At 38.7% G+C, this 20,741-nt stretch overlaps 1 protein-coding gene across 5 annotated transcripts in view; it reads right to left on the reverse strand.

Annotated features, from left to right (window-relative positions):
• Positions 1-20,741, reverse strand: part of BBX (BBX high mobility group box domain containing) — a 275,675-nt gene that overhangs the window by 48,174 nt on the left and 206,760 nt on the right. For all 5 annotated transcript variants that reach the window (XM_046002282.1, XM_046002284.1, XM_046002283.1 and 2 more), the window contains 3 exons: positions 11,174-11,254; positions 8,063-8,137; positions 240-320 (listed from right to left, as the gene is read on the reverse strand). In XM_046002282.1, coding sequence (XP_045858238.1) covers positions 240-320; positions 8,063-8,137; positions 11,174-11,254 — 237 coding nt within the window. The remainder of the gene's footprint in view (positions 1-239; positions 321-8,062; positions 8,138-11,173; positions 11,255-20,741) is intronic.

Below are 20,741 nucleotides of genomic sequence, written 5' to 3' on the forward strand. Positions count from 1 at the left end.
CTGTGAAAAAAGATTCTGTAATTTCCCTGCACCCCCTTTTTCTGTGCTTACTGACTTTTCATAACAAAACTCCTTTTTTTCCCTATGAAAGGATAACCCTCTCATGGCTGAAAATTAGACGTAACACCACAGTCTGGTCACGGGTGAGACGGCACAGTTTAAAGAACGTTGCGATGGTGAACTTTTTTTGTGGGTTCCACCTCTGCAGATCCTATCTCTAAATATTGTTAGAAACTTGCCTCTGCCAGTTGAAAGAGTGCTGACTTCCCGCAGCGCTTCACAGGCTCCGCACCACCCAACTGTGAAGTGTTGGAAGAAATCTGTATTGAAAAACAATTTACATAAAGAATGTTAATTGTGTTATCAGAATCTTTGCTTCCTATTCATACACACCCAGGAACTTTCTTTTGTTTATGAGAACATCACCGTTCCCAAGTATCAAGTAACTTTAAATGTGTCATACTTGGGATAATTTTTAAAACCGACTGTAATCAACAACCTCAAAAACAGTAACAAAAACCAGGTGTGGCTGGGATAGCGGTTTAATGATAAGAGTATTATCTTCTATACTGCAGGCTTTAAACTTACAAGATACACATTTCTATTTCTATACAAACACCAACTCATCAGCTGGCCAAATACAAGGGATTTAGAGTAATTTTGTCTGTACCAAAACAACAAGTTTTGTCCCATTTTGTTCTTTAAGGAATATATTTGGCAAAGACAGCCTTGTTAGTCAACAAATTCTTTTTTGAGAATCCAATATAAATGAACTAGGAAATTACGGGAGGAGCTGGGGACGTGAAGAGTTTTATATAAACATTGGCCCTGGCTCTGAGACAATGTTCTCAAGCATATATAAAGACGGACGGTCAAGACCACACCATCTAAGTCACAGAGTTAAGACCTATGTTGGGGCATAACACATACAACGTTACACTGCCCACAAGCTCTCCTGCAAATGTGACCACACAGCAGCTGGTCACTGGTAACATGGAACTGCACTGTCCTTCATTTTTATACGAACACTTCATTTTCTATTTCTAGCCTAACTTAGTAAGAAGCTGAGGATATACATTCTTAAGGATCTTTACAAAGTATTCTTCTCCTGGAGAAGTTCTGTCATCATTAGAGGAGCTAGCTCTGGTGTAAAGCTTTTCATATTCTTGGCGATTCTGAATTCTTTCTCAATTTAAGACAGAGGTATCACTTAGTTCAGTTTAGGAAGCAGTCCTACCTGGTGTCTGTATCCTTACAGGTGACCTCCACCTCCCAACAAGGAGTTCTGGGGGAGCTGTCAGCTTGGGGAGAGACTGGGAGCTTGCTGCTAGAGAGAATTTTCCCTCTGTAGAGGCAAATATTTAATAAGCTACCCGGACCATTTAGAAGGGTCTAGTTTATGGAATAAGGACTTTTTTCTTCCTAGGTACTACCAATTTAGAAGGGTTTCGTTTATGGCATAAGGACTTTTTTCTTCCTAGGTACTATCAATTTTAATGGTTTTTTTTTTTTTTAAGATTTTATGTATTTATTTGACAGACACAGCTCACAAGTAGGCAGAGAGGCAGGCAGAGAGAGAGGAGGAAGCAGACTCCCCGCAGAGCAGACCACGTCTTCTTTAGAAAATTAAGTGGGAGGGGCACCTGGGTAGCTCAGCCGGTTAAGAATCTGACTGGCTCAGGTCATGGTTCCAGGGTGCTGGGATCAAGCCACATTGGGCTCCCCGCTTAGCAGGGAGTCTGTTTCTCCTTCTCCCTCTGCTCCCCTGCCCCCTCCACTCCTGCTCTTTCTCTCTCTCTCTCAAGTAAATAAAAAAAATCTTAAAAAAAAAACCAAACTATTAGAAAATTAACTAAAGGGGGCTCAATCTTTCTGAAGTCTGGAATATTTTCTTCTAGCTAAATTTCCTGTGATATGTGCCACTTCTACTTTTTTCTAGACAAGCTGAATTTAATTACTCACCTTATCACTAAACTAAGAAAAACATCACCTATCAATGACTTGAGGGAATGAAGTACTAAATATAGATGTCAGTGTTTTGAACTGAGGTTGTATAAATGAAAGAACATGATCTTTGTGTCAGGTAGACACGCCTTCATTACTTTACGCTGTGTTGACTTAACAAAATAATCAAGACTCTCCGTCTCCTCTACCTCATCGTCAAAACAGAAACAGTAATACCTGCCCCATATTACTGTTGTGAAGTTTAGATTTTATGTTAATGAAGAGTATGGCAAAGTGCTGGGCTCATCCTATGCTCTCAATAAATGGTGCAATTATTAACAAGAATTTATCATTAGTAACATGAATAAACATGAACTTTCTTAGTACAGTTTTAAAAATTAGTTACATATTGAAGTAGGAATGGAATTAAAAACTGCAATGTTAGAGCATAATTTCTAATAATCCGTAGAATTTTAATCTATCACATAGTCACATGACATGACACTCTCCAGAAACACTAGAGAGCGAGTGTGGCATTGCTGCACTAAGCCAGGATGGGGCACAGTTCTAGTTCTCCCAATGGCGCCCTCTGCTGTCACTTGTGTTGCTGGAGGTTTATGCTCCTCACTTAGTACCACACATTCTGTGTGTGGCCAACTGTGGGCTTGATGAAGAGCGTTCGACTGCATTGTCTGCTACCCGACTTCATGCACAGTTGTCTGAGTTGAGGCTTGAGAATGGTTCTTCACCTTTCAAAAGGAACCACCACCTGTGTCTCATAAGGACTAGTTCCCTCATTACCCATGGGAGGATTTTTACCTATGTGGAGGTCTAAGGAAGATTTCCAAAGGAGCCTGTGTGGGGTAGGTTCAATGTATTTTAGTTGCCCAACATTTCCTGAATCAGCAACCAATACAATATTCATGGAATAACTGTGGTGAGATAGGCTTCCTAAAAGCGTCTTTGGCTTCTTCATTTTTTTTCATGTAGGGGGTTGGTGAAAAACTGGACATTTGTTAATGCTATGCCTGGTCCTTATCTTGATTTCTTGGCAACATTTGATGTGGCTGACCCTTCCTTTGAGAAACTTCTCTGGGCTTCCATTGCTGGAGGATCCCGGTTTTCTTCTTACCCATCCTCTCCACCCCCATTCCTTATTGTTCTCCTTTCTCTGGTGATCCCTTAAATGCTTTTCCTCAAGATTTTGTCTTTTTATTTACACATTTTCTCTCACTAATCTGATCCATTCTCATGGCTTCATTAGAGCTTGTACAATGCTGAGTTGTGATACTACTGCTTGTGCCCACCATTTTTTTTTTCTATTTATGAGACTTCTACATCCTTTCAAGTAAGAACAATACCATTAATATTTTTTTTCAATGTCTGGTCACCTGGTAGAGGGAAATATGCACTATGTTTTACTTCTGGGTAGGGGACAATAGTGGACCATACTGAATAGTACATTCTTGGCTTTTTTATTGTCCTCAAACTGGATGGCACTTGCCAATCAGTTAACTCCACCACAGTCTCTCTTCTGGCTAGTATATACCGTTCGGATAAACAAAGTGGGTGTAACAGTACATGAAGTACAGCAAAAGTGCTAAGAAAAATGATCACCCTGGATGCTACACTGCTCATTTTATAGCTGCCTGAGGTAGGGGAACCACACCAAGGAAACAGGTAGTAAAGATCAAAAGCAAATTAGATAATAGTGGATGTTTTTTGCAATTATGAGGGGTACTAGGAATGACTAATAATTACTGAATGAATAAAAAAATTATTTTAAAAAAAAACCCCAAATGAACAGTATGGGATGATTGGTCTTTCTTACCTTAAAAGAAATATTAATGCTTCTAATAAAACACATAATACTTTCATACTGATTAGCTGCAGTGTGAGTATACGGTTTTTGTCGAGTGTAATATTCTGTAACATATTGAACAGTCCATCATCAAAATGAACGCATTAAATTTGCACCTATTGTTTATATCCAACTGTGGCAATGTCTTAAATTTGGTGAGATGATGGTTGTATTTATATTGGCAAAGTAAATACTTTCTAAGGGAAGTTTTAATGTCCAAACTTACGGGTCTAAATCATCCAGATTAGTTTTCTGTCTTCAAAGAAAATATGTAATATTTCAATGCAAAGATCTATTTTAAATAGGTGTAAGAGTCAGCCACACAACAGAAAGAACATGTGAACTGGTCATGGCTTTCAGACTCATTAAATAATAGAAGACAATAGCTCCCTTCTGGCATTACATGTGGTCATTAGTCTATAGTAAATAAGATCTAAAATGTGATGGATGTGTCACTCTACCTGTAAACAACGAAAGATGCAGATAGGAAACTAGTTCTGACCAATGTAATGGATCAGAGCCTGGAAACACGACGGCTCTTCAAGGTGGGCCAAGCTGAATGTAGGTGAGTTATGAGTATCAGGCAGGGCCTGGCATGGAGACAGGCTGAAATGGGGGACAGGCTCTGCACTCTGTATTTCTTTCTAGATCTTGTAAAGTAGATATATTTTCCTCCCTTTAAACATAAACTTTCATGAGGAATATATAAACAAAATGTTCTTTATTCAGTTTCATGATTCCACGTTGGTTAACTTCAATGAGTTTTGAAACTATCAGATTTGGTTAAGAAAGAAAAATATCCTCCTCAACTTGCAAGGCAGAGACCCAGGGCTCAGTATGAAAGAAAAAACCACTTCAACTTAAAGAAATGCCCAGGGCTTACTGTTTCTTAAAAAGGGTGTCTCGAGGACAACTATTTTCCACAATAAATGGTCCCATGCCAAGAGAAGATCTAGCTAACCTCTTCCTAGAGTTATATATGTTTGTAAATCAAATTAGCAGGAATGGTCTCTAAGAATTTTGCATGCCTGACCTTAATATAATATTACAAAGCTAAACATTTTTAAAGACTAAGTCCTTTCATAGAAACACTCACTTTTCTCTAAGTGTACTGAAATCCCTCTGAAAAGAGAGGGGTACAAGTGGGTTACTGAGTAGAGTTCTATTATGTGTCCATCCTTTTTTCTCTTCATCCCTTCCCTATAAGGCCCAGAGATACTACGAAGTACCTTAACAAGGACAAGCTAGTAACTCAAGAGTAAAAATTATACTACAGAGCAGTGGTCTCAAATTGTGGTTTCCGAACAGGAAACTTGTTAGAAATGCAAATTCTGAGGCCCCACGCCAGACTCAATAAATGAGAAACCCTAGGAGTGAGGCCCAGCAATCTGTGTTTGAAGAAGTCTTTGAGGGGACTCCGATGCATTTTAAAGTTTGAGAACCTCTGCTATAGACTAATTAAAACAAGAATTTCAAGAGTCTTTCTGTTTTCTCAAAGGTGATGGGTGTTATATGAAATAATTATAAAAGCTTTAGGGATATGATTATAGTTAGTAATTACAGCCTATTCTATTTCTACTGAAATATATGCGCTTATAGCAGATTTTAGTAGATAATTTTATTAGTTCATCTTGTTAGCTCTTGTTTGGCCTAGAATTAACCAGCCCTAAATGAGTCTAACGATGTGGTCAGATCTTAAGATGGCAGAGACTGAAACTTAGGGTTCTCTTGGGCCAGCTGAGACAAGTGACTAGAGAAGTTATATATCCTTAGAGAACCGTGTGCTTGATTTATATAATCATATGTAACAGTTACAAAGGCCTACCATGACCCCCTGGATGGATACAGACAGGCCCACTGGGGACCCACCTCACGATATCCAGAGGCTCTCACTGGCCCATGGGCTATTTATCCCCACCTTTCCTCTTTAAAAACAGCCCCCACCCCTTGCCTCTGCAGACAGCCTCTCCTCCACTGGTCTGCCTGCTGTTCCCTTCCAGTATGTTCTATAAACTTCTACCTCCTTTGTTCTGCCAAACAATCTGTGGATTCTTGTCACTACCTGTGTCACCAGCTTTCACCAGATTGTTGTTTCACATTTGGGGGCCCCTATCACCACAATAACCAAGTATATAATAATTTTATTGGCTAAGGAATGAAAAGGGCTCATATTATCAATGTATACAAAATATAACCAGGAGAAACAATATACTGAGTTGACAGGGGGAATTAGATTCTCCGGCAAAACATTTCATTTTGGTTTTCCCACTGCACATGGCTTCCTCTGTTATGAGGTCTTGAAACAGCACTGATAATTTTCAAGTTAACAATTTTTTAATGCTCTCTCAAATCTTATATATGTCTCATGATCAAAACCCAAAAACCCTCAGAAGACCAGTGCTACTGAGTAGAGGAGTGAAATCTGCACACATCTCCCTGCATAGGTCTCAAGTAAGAAAAGGTTCTTTTCTTTCCTAGGGAAGAAAAAACTGTTCTCATGCTTTAAGGAATGAGCGTACTTAGCAGCAAGGAATCATTATTCTGTTTAAGGGAGGCTCAGATCTCATTCTCCAGAATCAAATGGTAGTCGCTATTACATCATCAAACTAGTCCCTCAGAGCTGCCCAGGGCTTCAGGAACTCCTCATAAATATGGTAATAGTATCACTTAAATAACAATCACGCTCTGAGTGGAGATAACTTTTGGAAACACCAGCTGTGATATCCCGTATTGACATTTTAAATGAAGCTGAATACTCTTGGTAGTTAATGTATATCAGGTGTGTCAAAGATGAGCCACTACCTTTCTAATCCCCCTACACAGTGTAGAAATTAATCAAACAGAATGTATGGCAAATACATTCTGTTTTGAGGAAAATATTTCTAAAAAAGTTGCATGGGGCTGGCTCAAGTATTAGGATTAAAACCAAATTTAGTCACCAAACCAAAATTCTTTTTTAACTCTTAAAAAAAATTACTAGTATCAAATAAATGGATGTTACCAACTGCAAGAAATATTAAAACAATTTCCTCAGACTGGAAATAACAGTCTCCTTATCATAATGACAGATTATAATAAAATCTTAATTTATTCAGATTCATCAAGCAAATTGTTCTTCATAAGTGGTAGTATTATATGACATTTTTGTTACCAGTTTTACAGAATAGCCCTCAACAACTAAAGCAAATACTGTGGCAGCGAAGCCCAACTGATAACCAGGCCAACTGGTGGCATAAAGTCACAGTGGCTGGCCTTAATGTCCCAAGAAGCAGCAGTATTTTTTTTTTTTAATATAAAAGCTGAAAGTAATTTTTCCTCATTTTTAAAGTAGAATGCTGGGTTTTCTCCTGCCAAAAGGATATCATTTTACATTTCATTTATGCAGCACTCTTTATTCAAATGAATCAAAATGATTCAATACATCAATATTAAACAACGGTGCTGCTTGTCATTTTCTCTCAACCCTTCAAAAAACTGCTTAGTTTATGATATATATTTTTGGTTGGAATTACTAAAGAAGGGGAAAGACCTAGAGCAGACACCATCTTATTTTCATGACCTGTATACACTTTATTACTTGTCATATAGTGCTCATCAGAAATGAGCAGCTTATGGCTAAGGCCAGGAATTTTGTGGCAAAAGCAAGCATGTCAGATGTGCCTCTCCACACCAACTAAGTAAGCAAGCACTCTCTGGTGTGTGCTCTCTCTTTGGCTGACAAAGGAAAGAAATCTGAGATCCTGCAAGAGCTGACCTGCTCTAAATCTGGGATTAAACGCTATTAAAGATGCTGGCTGAAGCTACATCACATCGAAAGCTAAGTGCTGATGATTTAACAGGTTGTATTCACCACTGCATATCCACTGTGAGTCCTTCATAAATCACAGCATCTAATTTCACTACCGGAAACATTTAATAAATTGGAATTCTATGGATGTGGACAGCAGTTTTTTCCAAAGCTTTTAAAATAAATTAAGAACAAGGTAAAATGAAACAAACGAATTACTGGAAAGTGTCTATTCTAAATGAACTCCGTAATGAATGCTTATAAAATGAATGCAAAATATGGAGCTGATCTGACTATGATTACAGCAAAGGCAGCAAAAAGCATTAAGTATTCCCTTATGTGCATTATATTCGTAAAGGCAAGAGACATGCCTAAAGTTCATTGCATGTTATTAAAACTCCATTCTAGTATTTCCTGAGCTCAGTAAGTTTCTCAGCCCAATAATCATTAAAAAAAAAAAGAGGCAATACCTCTGCAAACTGAAACAAGGCTGATGCTTGACACTGTTTTGGAGGAGTATCAGGGTGGGATGAACCTGAAGATATCTGAAAGGAAACAAGTAATTTTTAATGCACAAGGACATTTTCTCATATCAGACTAATAGATTCTGCCATATATTTCCACTGTAGACACTGATAAAGATTAAGACATGAATCATCACCCTTAATGCCTTTTAGAAGAACAGTATTTATAAATGATAAAGGAAGACAAAGGCCATGTTTCTAAAAACAGATGACTGGAAGAACAAAAGACCAAGTTTGGCTCATTTGCCATGTCTCTTGTAAGGGTATCAAGTATCCTGCAAACAGCCATGGAGGAGATGTGAGATGAACTGCTTTATTTCAATATATTTTTAAAAATAGTATTAAGAGCTGGAAGCTGCACGAAAAGCCAGTTGCTCTCTCTTTCCTACACCACTCCCCCCAAGCTGTTCTCTGCTTAGAGGCAGCTGGAAAACAGTGTTGGAGAAGCATATGGATGTGGCTCAGGGTATCTGGGATTGAATCTTAACTGACTACTCACCAGGTACATGACCTTGGGCAGCTCAGCTTATCTTTCTAGAACTTATTTTTTCCCAAGTATAAATTGATGATAATGATGAAGAGAATAATCCCCATTTTACAGGATTACGGGGAGAAGAAAAGCTACAGAAGACACTGCCTGGCATTGCACCAGAACTCAATAACTTATTCACTGAACAGGAAAAGCATATCTTTTGCAACACCATGCATGCCTACGTACACACACTCCCTCTCACTCTCTCTCACCCTCACTCTTCAGGCATCTGATAGAGGATTCTGCCATACCACAGTTGGTTCTACTAAGAGGCCTTTCGTTTCCACTTGGTAATTATGGTAGCCTCATTAAAAGTTTGCTCTGATGGCCCCATGGAAATACTTTTCAAAGATCTTTTGAGAACCAGGTCAGTTATTAATTTTGCTTCCAAAGTGAAAAAGACTTCTATCCAGCTACAAAACGGGGTGAAAGTGAGTTATAAGAGCAAGAGGCCTGGGCGTTATGAATTCAGCCCATTCCCAGTCCCATAAAAGTATTTTCCTTCAATTAACTGTGCTCACCAACTCCATCAAAGGGTACTTACTAAGCAACAAATGCACCTTAATCAGAATTCTTTGATCAGAGTAGTAGTTTTTTTCATCTTAATTAAGTTAAGCTGGTTAAAAAAACCATGGAGGCTGTCAGTGATGCAGTATCAAAGTAATGTTTAGGGATGAGAAAGAATAAGAGACTGATGCAACTACTGACTTTATTCACTGCTGAAGCCAGTAAGAAAATTTTAATGCCACTATAATGAGACATATAAGCATCTTTAGAATAAATATTAGTTAAAAAAAAAAAAAAGATCCAGAACCTATTTAATAAACTAGATATAAACAGACCATTGTGGATAAATAAAATTTAACCAAGTATTTTAAAGACATGTGAAGGTTAAACCATGAAACCTATCATTTCAAATGAGCTCCATGTGCAAGTGTGACAGACTGCAAATATGAATCCACAAGGATTTTCCTGAAGTCCTGGGTAGGTCTTACTTCAGAGAGTATTTTTCATTCCTACACACCCTCAATAAAAGTTAGGGAAAATAATGAGTTTATGCCTAGGTTAACTGCGTAACCTACAGTTCTTTGAGGGTTAAGACAATGAATGAAATGAAGAGAAACACCACCATCGACCATTTAGATTTTTGAAAAGCATTTCACAAGTTTCTAAACAAAAGGATTTGCTTGTAAATTAATATTGGGATAAAGAGATACTCAGCCAATCACATGAATAGGGAGCTCCTGAAGAAGTATCAGATTTGGGATAGGGACTCTTTATATAAAAGCAAAAGAGTTAGGGATCTCTTTGGACTCCTAGGTGTGCTATAGAACCCACAAAAATGCACGTATGCCAATACACCTAAACGTTCACAGGAAATTTTAGGGTTTTCATTAGATCTTTTGGGTTCAGGGGCCACTAGTCAAGCATCTCTGCTTTCAAAGTTGGGACCAACATTATTTAACATCTCTACAACTACTGTTTAAAAACTGCACAGCGAATCCTCTCTGACATTAAATTCTTAAGGAAACAATATACAAAACATTTGTAATTCACAGCATATCTCACACAGTCAGAAAGAAAAGTGATAGATAAGGAATATGTGAGCAAATACGCATTCTAACATTCTGGTGATACCAGCAAGGCATTTACACACATTACAAACAACATCTGAAAAGGAATGGCCTCTGCCTTTGTGAACAGTAGTTTTGCCAATAAAATGTTGAGAACCACCAGAAAAGGGCACTGAAGAGGGAAAAAAATCTGAAACTAAAAATATGTTCTCTCTGTCCAAAACGTAACACAACGGCAAATATTAGGAAAGGTTATGTCAGGACAGTATGAGAGAAGGTCTAGTAAAAGACAATTCGAATGATCACGGGAAGATCAGTTGGGTTAAGGTTTAAGAAAATTAATAATGATGGCTCCACAGTAAGTTCTACGGTAAACGAAGATATTTTGGGAAGGAGTCTTAACCTTAGAGACTTCCTATTAAGGATAATATGCTTTCCTGCATCATCTCTGAAGCAATGTTAAGAAACATATTGAGTCAAACAGGTTTGATACAAGACATAAGACTTTGAAAAATGCCAAATGCATGCTAATGTCTCAATTAAGAGCAAAGGGTACTTAAAAAAGAAGAAAGGAATGCATAGCCAATAACCATGAGTTGATTACATCTTATGATTTAGCACCTGATAAATTAACAGCTAATAAATGACTGAGTTCTAAGGATAATTCAATTGTATCCTGAATTTTACTATATTCATAAACAAAAATTAGTGGTACAGTTTAAATATATTTACTGTGACTTAATAACAAGCTCCTATAGACATAAAGTACATAAAGTTATTCCTTAATTAGGAGATTCTGGAGTTCCAAAACACCTTCTCCAAAATTTGACTCTCTTTTCCCATCTATGTTAAGTGAGCTAAGGAGAGTGCTTCGGTACTTTAAGTCACTGTCATGAGTCTAAATTTAAGCTCACATTATAATCTCATTAAGTATGAACTGTAATACATTACCTCAGCAAACTGAAATAATGGGGACTTCTGACGTAATTCAGGAGATTCTGAAACATCCTGTCTACAAGTGCCAGAGGATATCTGAAATGAAGAAAGATGGTATGAGACATTATAGGGATAGTTTCTGGAAGACAACAGATGATAAATGCCACCTCAAACATTCCTATTTGAGAAGAGAATAGTTTTCATTCACCCAACTGAGGCAAACAATGACAAAATAGCAGTTACAGTCCACCAAGTTTCATACAAAGTGCTATCCAACAGTTCAATAATGCAATAAAAAGCAGGAGATGGACAAGACAATGCATTTTAGAAAAGTTAATATCCACCGAGGAGAAATTTCTACAATGTCCCTTTGATCTCTTGGCTTTCCTTCTCCAATTCCAAAAAATATCTACTTCTTTTGTGTTCTATGTTTCCCCAATATTTTGTATCACCGAACTACATGAAAACACAAATGGATTTGATAATATAAAACATTTGGGAATACAAAACTAAAATCAAATTCTGGTTTTCTAGGTGTTCATGTGTTTATACACAAACCCTAATCATAGAATAGTATTTACCTAAGAATAATTTCTTTTATTATACATATTTTCCTTGCACTAGTCACTGCATTGGGTAAACATTTAGTGCTCTATAATATTCATTTGCGATCTTTATTACTAACAACATTTATAGAAATACCACTGGATTTTTAAAAAATTCTTGTTATTAATCAAATATTCTTGTCAGGACACAAACTTCCTTCTTTTATCTCATTGCTAAAACTGACCTATCTCTGCCATTTGGGTGACATAATCACTTAGGCAGCCAACTATAATTCAGAAGTCTTGAGAGTCAAGGAATGTTGAGAGAACAATATCATTATTCCTCTCCTCTGACCCTTTTTACAAATGAACTAAGGACCAGAGAAGTAAACAATACTTCCTCTCCACCAACATTCAATAATCCCCTTATTCTTATCACCACAAGGCATAAATATTTGTTTATTGTCCATCTTCTTCCTGGGGCTTTGTTTAATAAAGAATGCTCAACTTTGCCTGCTCACAAGGTCAACAAGCATTTTAAATAAACTAAAAAAAAAGTTTGACATGTCTTCTAAATCCTAAATCAGTGTGTCCTCTTGGTCCCCTTCCTATATGACAAGGTTAGGAAGCCTTAGGGAAAAAGTTATCTTTTACTATGGAGGAAAAACAAGTTTAAAATAATTTTAAATAAACATATTTCTGACAATGAAATAATCTAAGTTCACTGCTGCAAATCTGAAAAAAAAAAAAAACAAAAACAAAAACTGAAATACAGAAGAAAAATCGACAGTGCTATCTCCAAAAGATAAGCACTGTTAATACTCATATATATTCTCCCAGTTGTGTAAGATAATTTCATCAAAAATGAGACGCTGTAGGGGCACCTGGGTGGCTCAGTGGGTTAAGCCTCTGCCTTCAGCTCAGGTCATGATCCCAGGGTCCTGGGATTGAGCCCTGCATTGGGCTCTCTGCTCAGCAGGGAGCCTGCTTCCCCTCTTGCTCTCTGCCTACTTGTGATCTCTCTCTCTGTCAAATAATTAAATAAAATTAAAAAAAAAAAAGACGCTGTACTACAGTTAAAGAATGCTTTTTTAACAATATATGATTTTTCCTGTGTTAAAGCTTTTCCAATATAATTTTAAGAGCTGCATATGATTATGTTACATGGTTGAATCTTATGGAAACAGATGACAGTCACCCAGATTATGTTCCTAAAAATGGAGTTTCTCACTAAACCTCTTCATTAGACATTTAAGATGTGTTCCTCTAACATTATTATAGGTCACTGGGCAAGAACCAGCATCTGAAATTTTAATTGCCGTCTCTGTATTTGAAAGAGTAATGGCCATCTTCTTCCAGTGATGAACTCCAGAGAAGGTGCAAAAGCTTTCGTTCATTTGCCACCTGTGGTCTGGTTGCCAAAGACCAGCTCCCTATCACTTGACTATTTGGCAAACTGTATGCCAAATGGCCCAACCAATGGTGTTTTTATTTACTTCCCAAGAATTTGAAGCCAAGGAGACACAAAATGCACTAAAAAGGCGGCCAAGGAACTCTGAAATTACTAGCCACAAAGAATTCCTTCACTGAAAGGAATACTTGAACAAAATATAGCGTTATCTAGGAATGATGAAGAAAAACCAATACTATCTTGGTTTATAAAGAAATCATTTATGTGTAGCTCCCAGATATCTTGGTAAATAATCAAAAATTTTTTTAAAATCAAGCCTAGAATTAAATTAAAATTATGAAGTGTCTTAAAATTTAGTAATATATAATATAGATTATATATGTGACAATCTACAAAAGATATTTGGAATCAAATATATTTAGGGTAGCTAAACTGCATAAAGTCTATATAATATATATTCTTACTTTAGATAGCTATTTCACCATACATGGTAAAGTTACCAGTTATGAGAAGATTAGTTACCCTATGGCTTAGAGTTCATATGAACTATAAGAAGAAAAGTCAACTCTCTCTTCAAGTGCTGTTTATAGATTATTTGGCCATAACTACACAAGTCACAAAATTTTAAAGTTAAATGAGACCCGCTGCAAATCATTAAAATGGATGGTCATCAATACAACTTTCTATCTGAATAGAGAATTCAAATGTAAGTAATTATCAAGGCAACTGTAATCCTCCACACATTATATTAATTGGGCTATGAAATCAAAGAAGTCTACACATGCATGTTTGTGCTCACCACACACCAGATGCATAGCAAATGTACACTGAGTATCTGTTAACTGCCTTGATTCTGTGTGTGTGTGGATGCAAAGAAATCTCAATGACCTGGCCAAGAATCACACAACAAAGACTAACCAATGGTTAAAATAGCAGAACAGAATCACTAAGCTATGCATCTCACTCTAAGATATCTCTCAAAATCCAGTAACCTTTAACTTTACCCATAAGTTTAAGGCATTTGTTACTCTTAACTTGAAAGCACTGTGGATTTAGTATATATTTTTGGTGTAAACAGCACAAATTCAGGAGCCTGGAGAACTGGGATCGTACTAGCTATGTGGTTACCTCTAGTCCACAGCAGAAATTGAAGCCAAAATGATAAGGGGCCTTGAGTGGGGATAATAGGAAGAGGGTGGCAAAAACAAAAACAAAAACCAAACAACAACCACAAAAAACCCAATACCAGCAGCAAAGGCAGGGAGAGGACAGAAAAAACTGTAAACAACAGACACAAATGTTTTGTAAAGCACTATGTTCTATCTAAAAGAAATTAAAGTAGAGCAAAGAGTCTCAAAGTTTCTCCTGAAGGCTTCAGTTGACTCAAGTAATTAATATTTATAACTATGGTTCTAAGTTGTCAAGATAAGGATAATTATAAAATATAGCCTTTATTAAAAGGCAGAAATGCATGTGATACATGCTAGACATATTTCCATCAAAAATCTCAAAATGTAAATATGGCTCAGTGATACGGAAAATGTATGTATGTAGAAATTCATTCTTGTGTGCTTGACGAATAAGGCATCCAAGGCAGAGGGGTGTACATTTGTGCATATACTGATAAATATACACATTTGGTAAAGAAATCTGGGATTATATCCATAAAAGTAAGAGAGTATTTTGCACACAAGGTTCCTATTTAAGTACTAGTCAGAGGGTCCCAGACCTTATTACCTTGCTATTTGTATTAATGGTACTCCAAATTACTTATTATATGGGGATTTGCATTTTGTGGATAAATAATATCAACTCCTCAATCTCCATTCCTAGGCTGGGGCCAGCGTACTTTCTAAATATAACAGAATATATAAGAGTCAAAGATATCGCTTCGTTAATTAAGAGGAAAGAAAAGACACCAAATAAGCAGAGGTTAAATAAAGGGAGAAAAAAAACCCCAAAAGCTTTTCCTAGAGTCTCTGAAATAATCCATAAAGCCACTAGGTGTAGCTATCTGCCCAAGTAAGAAAGAGCTAAGGGGATTCTTAAAAGCAAAGTTTTGTTAATGTCCCTTAAATCCAAACTTCCCTTTGATTTAGCCGTAATTCTCAATAACCAAGAAAGAGTTATTATTAGCCTAATTAAGATTACAACAAAGTAGTATCTTTTGCCACAAGTACACTTGACATCATGCAAACAGAAGATACAGAAATGTGATCCAGCCTCCTGATATAAAACAAGATCACACTAGTTAGATGCACGACAAGTGCTTTGGAAAGTTAGGTATTAGCACCAGCCTTTTCCTACCTTATAAGGTGGAAGACTGCAGTCCCGCACAGCTAGATTCAGATAAACACACAGTCAACAAAAAGGGTAAGTGCATTGGTTTCAATTGAACCATACATTTCTGCCCTTGCTATTTCAAACATTTGTTGATACTCAACTCCTTCAACAAATACTCAATAAAAACCCACTATGTGCCAGTCCCAAAGACTGCGCACTACTTTTAAGAAGCTTACATTCCATCTGTATGCATTATGTGCTGGGGAAGGAAATGATAACTAAGGCAAAGTGTCTGGCCCTTAAGTAGCTTCTAATCCAAGTGTGGGGACAGCTACACAGTTAAGATTTAAGTGCACGGTGGCAGAACACAGTGGCAGAGTAAGGCCTCTGAAGACAGAGAGGTAGGTAGCCTTCACTCCTTCTGGGATAAGCAGAAGTTATTAAGACAGTAACATCTAAGATATGCCTAGGAGAAGACACCAGAATTGTGCAAATTATGTGGTAGCAGCAGGAGGAAATGTATGGAAGCAGGTGCCCTGTGTACTGAGAAACAATGACTTTCTCAGTGCAGACGAAGAGTAGAAGCCTGGAGTGTAGTGGGAGATGAATCAAACTGAGAGAAATCTGAATTCTCTGTTACAAAGTTTGAAAATTAGGCTGAAGGCAATGGGGAGCCAGCCAAGGTTTTCACTCAGTGGAGCAGCATGATGAGAGATAGGTAGTTAGATAATTCTGTCAGTGGAGTGCAGGATGACCTTGGCTGAGAAGTGACTGGAGGCAGGAGACCAATTAGAAGGTTAAAAAAATAAACCAACTGAGATGTGGGGCCCCAATTAAATCAGAGATGGTATTTGCCAGGCCCCAGTAATTGCCTGGAAGGATGTCAGGGCTGAGGGAAAGGGTCTGGACAAGGCCAGGATTTCTAAGGTCAGTGAAAGCCTTTCACTGAAAGGGTTTCGGGATGGGGGAGGGGAAGGTGCCCGTGCACAGGGCAGTTGTCTTTGGTGGGAGGAGAGAGGGAGTAGAGGATTCTGTTTCAGAGTTCAAGGGTAAAGATCCCTCATGATGCCCAGGGCCAGTAAACTGATTCTCACTCTTGTTCAGCCTCAATGAGTCTTTCCTACAATTGGCAGCTTTTGCCAAGTATTCTTCTCCAACAGAGTACCTGAGTGATCATTTAATTTGCATTTAATAGGAGATGTTAAATGAAGCTCTGAAATGGACTTGTACTTAAACACAGGTGAATTAAATGTAAGCATATTACATCCAGGTTAGTCCTTCAAAATGTTTTTAAGGATTAAAATAAAGCCACCCTTAATTAAACTTAAATTAGGTCAGAGAGAATCAGAGTACAGAAGCACAGCACTTGGCTAGCTGACACCAGGACCCAGCCACGGCTGAGCAGAGTACTGAGCTACCCTGGGGAGCATCACCAAATAACCCCGCACAGAATCGCATGCTCCCAAACCAGGAGAGTACACGGCATCTGGCTGAAAGGAACAGAAGTCCGGGGTTCGACTCAGGACCCCAGGGCTACCAGGGTGACACCTGAGCCTGAGTGAAGTTGTCCCATCATTCTAAGCCATGCGACAGAGCTAGTATGAGTCCAGAAGGGGCTCCTGGCCGTGCCTACAAGTACCTGCCACAGTAGCTGAGACACATCACAGCCCCCTCCTGCTTCCGGTTCCTCACGTGACAAAGGAGGTAACAACCGCACTCTGCCTTCTTAACGGGGCAATGCGGAGATAGAACGCAGTAAGCATAAAGAACAAGTTCTCAGCCACACAGCACAGCAGCAACCACCACCCTTCTTGTCTATCCTCTAGTTCTCCACCCTCCTTTTTCAGTCCCAGCTCTCGTGCGGCCCACCTTCCGTGCCACCCCTTTCCAACCATTTCAGGGAGACTGAAGAGCCCATGCAAGTTCAGCACTGTCTGGAGCACCGTGGCCTGGGAACTCAGCAGATGAAGGGCAGATGCCTGTCAGTCAAGCTGGGCAAAAGGACCGGATTCCCTGAGCCCAGAGCCCCACACTGCTGATATGTGAACGAGGCTGGGCTGGCCAACAGTTCCTGTCAAAGTGGGCAGTGAACACTGACTTCACCCGGAAAGAAAGCAAGCTCAAAAAGACCATTTGCTATTTAATAGGAAATGTAAATCTAGGGTATTTCCTCATGAGATAGGTTTAGAAGTTAAAAAACTGTGAGAAGTCCATCAACAGATGAATGGATAAAGAAGATGTGGTATATATACACAATGGAATACTATGCAGCCATCAAAAGAAATGAAATCATGCCATTTGCGACGACGTGGATGGAACTAGAGCGTATCATGCTTAGTGAAATAAGTCAATCGGAGAAAGACAACTATCATATGATCTCCCTGATATGAGGACATGGAGAAGCAACATGGGGGGGTAGGGGGATAGGAGAAGAGTAAATGAAACAAGATGGGATTGGGAAGGAGACAAACCATAAATGACTCTTAATCTCACAAAACAAACTGGGGGTTGCTGGGGGGAGGTGGGATTGGGAGAGGGGGAGCGGGCTATGGACATTGGGGAGGGGAGGCGAACCATAAGAGACTATGTACTCTGAAAAACAACCTGAGGGTTTTGAAGGGTCAGGGGTGGGAGGTTGGGGCAACCTGAGGGTTTTGAAGGGTCAGGGGTGGGAGGTTGGGGGAACAGGTGGTGGGTAATGGGGAGGGCACGTTTTGCATGGAGCACTGGGTGTTGTGCAAAAAGAATGAATACTGTTACACTGAAAAAATAAATAAAATGAAAAAAAAAAAAAAAAAGTCACTGGGCGAGAAGACCAAAATATGTGACTCAACTGTAAAGAATAAAAAAAAAAAAAAAAAAAACAACTGTGAGAAGGGGGCGCCTGGGTGGCTCAGTGGATTGGGCCGCTGCCTTCGGCTCGGGTCATGGTCTCGGGGTCCTGGGATCGAGCCCCGCGTCGGGCTCTCTGCTCTGCGGGGGGCCTGCTTCCTCCTCTCTCTCTGCCTCCTCTCTCTCTGCCTGCCTCTCTGCCTACTTGTGATCTCTCTCTCTCTCTGTCAAATAAATAAATAAATAAATCTTAAAAAAAAAAAGAAAACTGTGAGAAGGAAATGAACGCTTTGATGGGACAGGGGTAAGAGTTTGTGGGAGGCGGGGGGAGAGAATTCAGTGCATTTAAGCACAGTGGAATAGACAAATTAGTAGTAGCCTAAGAAAGGCACATATTAAACAGGCTCAAATGCACCAACCAGTGGAAAAATAATTTCCCCTAGTTCACTGATGTCAGAAATTATAATAAAGACATGTGAATTTTAATTTTATCGGAATGTGTTTTAAACTTAAAACTCAGTGTTTAAAATGTGGACATAATCTTTCATTCATTTAACAAATACACCGGATCCTTGAACAACATGAGGGTTGGGAGAGCCAACGATAGTCAAAAATCCATCTGAGACTTTTGACTCCACAAAACCTTAATTGCTTATAACCTACTGTTGCCTGGAAGCCTGACCAACTAGGTAAATCCTGACACTAGGACTTTGTCACACTATGATCTTGGAGAGGCTATGCAATCTCTTTAGCTTAGAGAGATTATCCCCCTTTATAAAAGGGGGATAAGAATAAATAATAATACACCAACCTCAAAGGGCTTGTTGGAGGATGAAATGAGATAATCCATGGAAGTGCTTAGCACAGTGCCTGATCCAGAAAGCATTCACTAAACGGCCCTATAAAGCTCCAGCACAGTGCGCCACAGAAGAAAGGAGTAGAAGCCAGATTTGGGATCGGCTGTGTGGAGGTTGAACCATAAAGGCCCCAGATACCGCATGAGGACTGAACCCAGTCCTCCGGGGTTCAAATCCCAGGTCTGCACTTCAAAATAACTTTGAACAAGTTATTTAGCCCTTCTCTGCTTCCACTTCCTCACTTAATGGTTTAATGTTTACTTGTGAAGCAAGTAGACTTAACTCAGAATTGTTGTGGAGATGAAGAGTTACTCTTTAGGTAATGCGTTTCAGAATGATACCAGGAATAAAGAAGTACTCAGTAAGTGATAGTTCAGTGACTGCTCCACAAGCAAGTAAGGAGCCCTGCAGTTTAATTCAATGTTCCTGACCTCAAGTTGCTTAACATCTTCTGGATGAATCAAGACTTGCACATTGTATACAATGAGAAAAAAAAAAAATTAAAGACTTTTATTACAGAGTTTATAATAAAGAACAGAACTAAACATAATCAAGAGCTATAATGCATAACACTGACAGTAAAAGCAACGATCAGGAACAAGAGGTATCAAATTTGGCTCAACTAATCAGGAAGGGCTCCCTGGAGGAAGTGAGAGATTGATGTAATGAACATGAAACAAAATATATTTAATTTTTAATATTTAATTTTCAAGTTTCAATCATATGGAAATTTGGACATATGACTGTTTTACTTGTGACCAGGCAGATGGTGATCAACAAAATCAGTGAAATCTCCTTTGAAGTCAGAAGTATGTGAAGAATTTGCTGTATATAAAACCCTGTACCTCATTACCCCGTGAGCTATATGACGGCCCAGATTCGTGTCTGGGTTTGTTCTCTGATGGGACTGGCATGTAGTTAGCATTAGGTAAATACTTGCCATGTGACTGAATGTGTGAAAAGATGGCACACAGCTCCTACACTGTTCAGTTCTTACATATAAACTGTCTAGTCCCTTGATAAAGGAAGTTAACCATCATTTGCTAGCAACTTCTCCACTAACTTTTTATGCTAACTCAGCTACTCTGCTGAAGTCATACTTCCTACACAGTAATTTCTACCAGGTATTAAAAAGTTGTCTCCTTCTAGAGCACTCCGTGATTGACAATAAATTATAACTGCAATTTCCTACCAGTTGTCGATGGACAAGGAGCTCTGTGTGTGTGTGTGTGTGTGTGTGTGTGTGTGCGCGAGTGCACATGTGTGCCCTGCCAGTAACGCACACGAAATCCTGTAGGACTGATGCCTGATAGAATTTAAGCTTTCAAGTTATGTATGAAATGCCTACAACAACACAGGGTAATAATACCAGGTACCTGCAAGAATGCTCTTCAGGAGAAGTGAAACTGCCTTACAGGTTTTATTTAATGAATCTTCACAGGTGTCTTGGGAGTTAGAGGCAAGTGCGTATTACTATTAGCTCCATTTTACAGGATGAAGGACTCTACTGTCTTATCTTTTGGTTTCAATAAAAGAACTAGGCATTGTAAAATCACAGACTTAACCTCCAATACACTTCCCACACATTTGAAAGTTTGCTTTCCATCACAACTAAATAGATACTGATGCCTTCAAACCTTCTCAGCAGCTAGGAT

The sequence above is a fragment of the Meles meles genome, chromosome 4 (genome assembly GCF_922984935.1).
Source record: "Meles meles chromosome 4, mMelMel3.1 paternal haplotype, whole genome shotgun sequence".
NCBI classification, from domain to species: Eukaryota; Metazoa; Chordata; class Mammalia; order Carnivora; family Mustelidae; genus Meles; species Meles meles.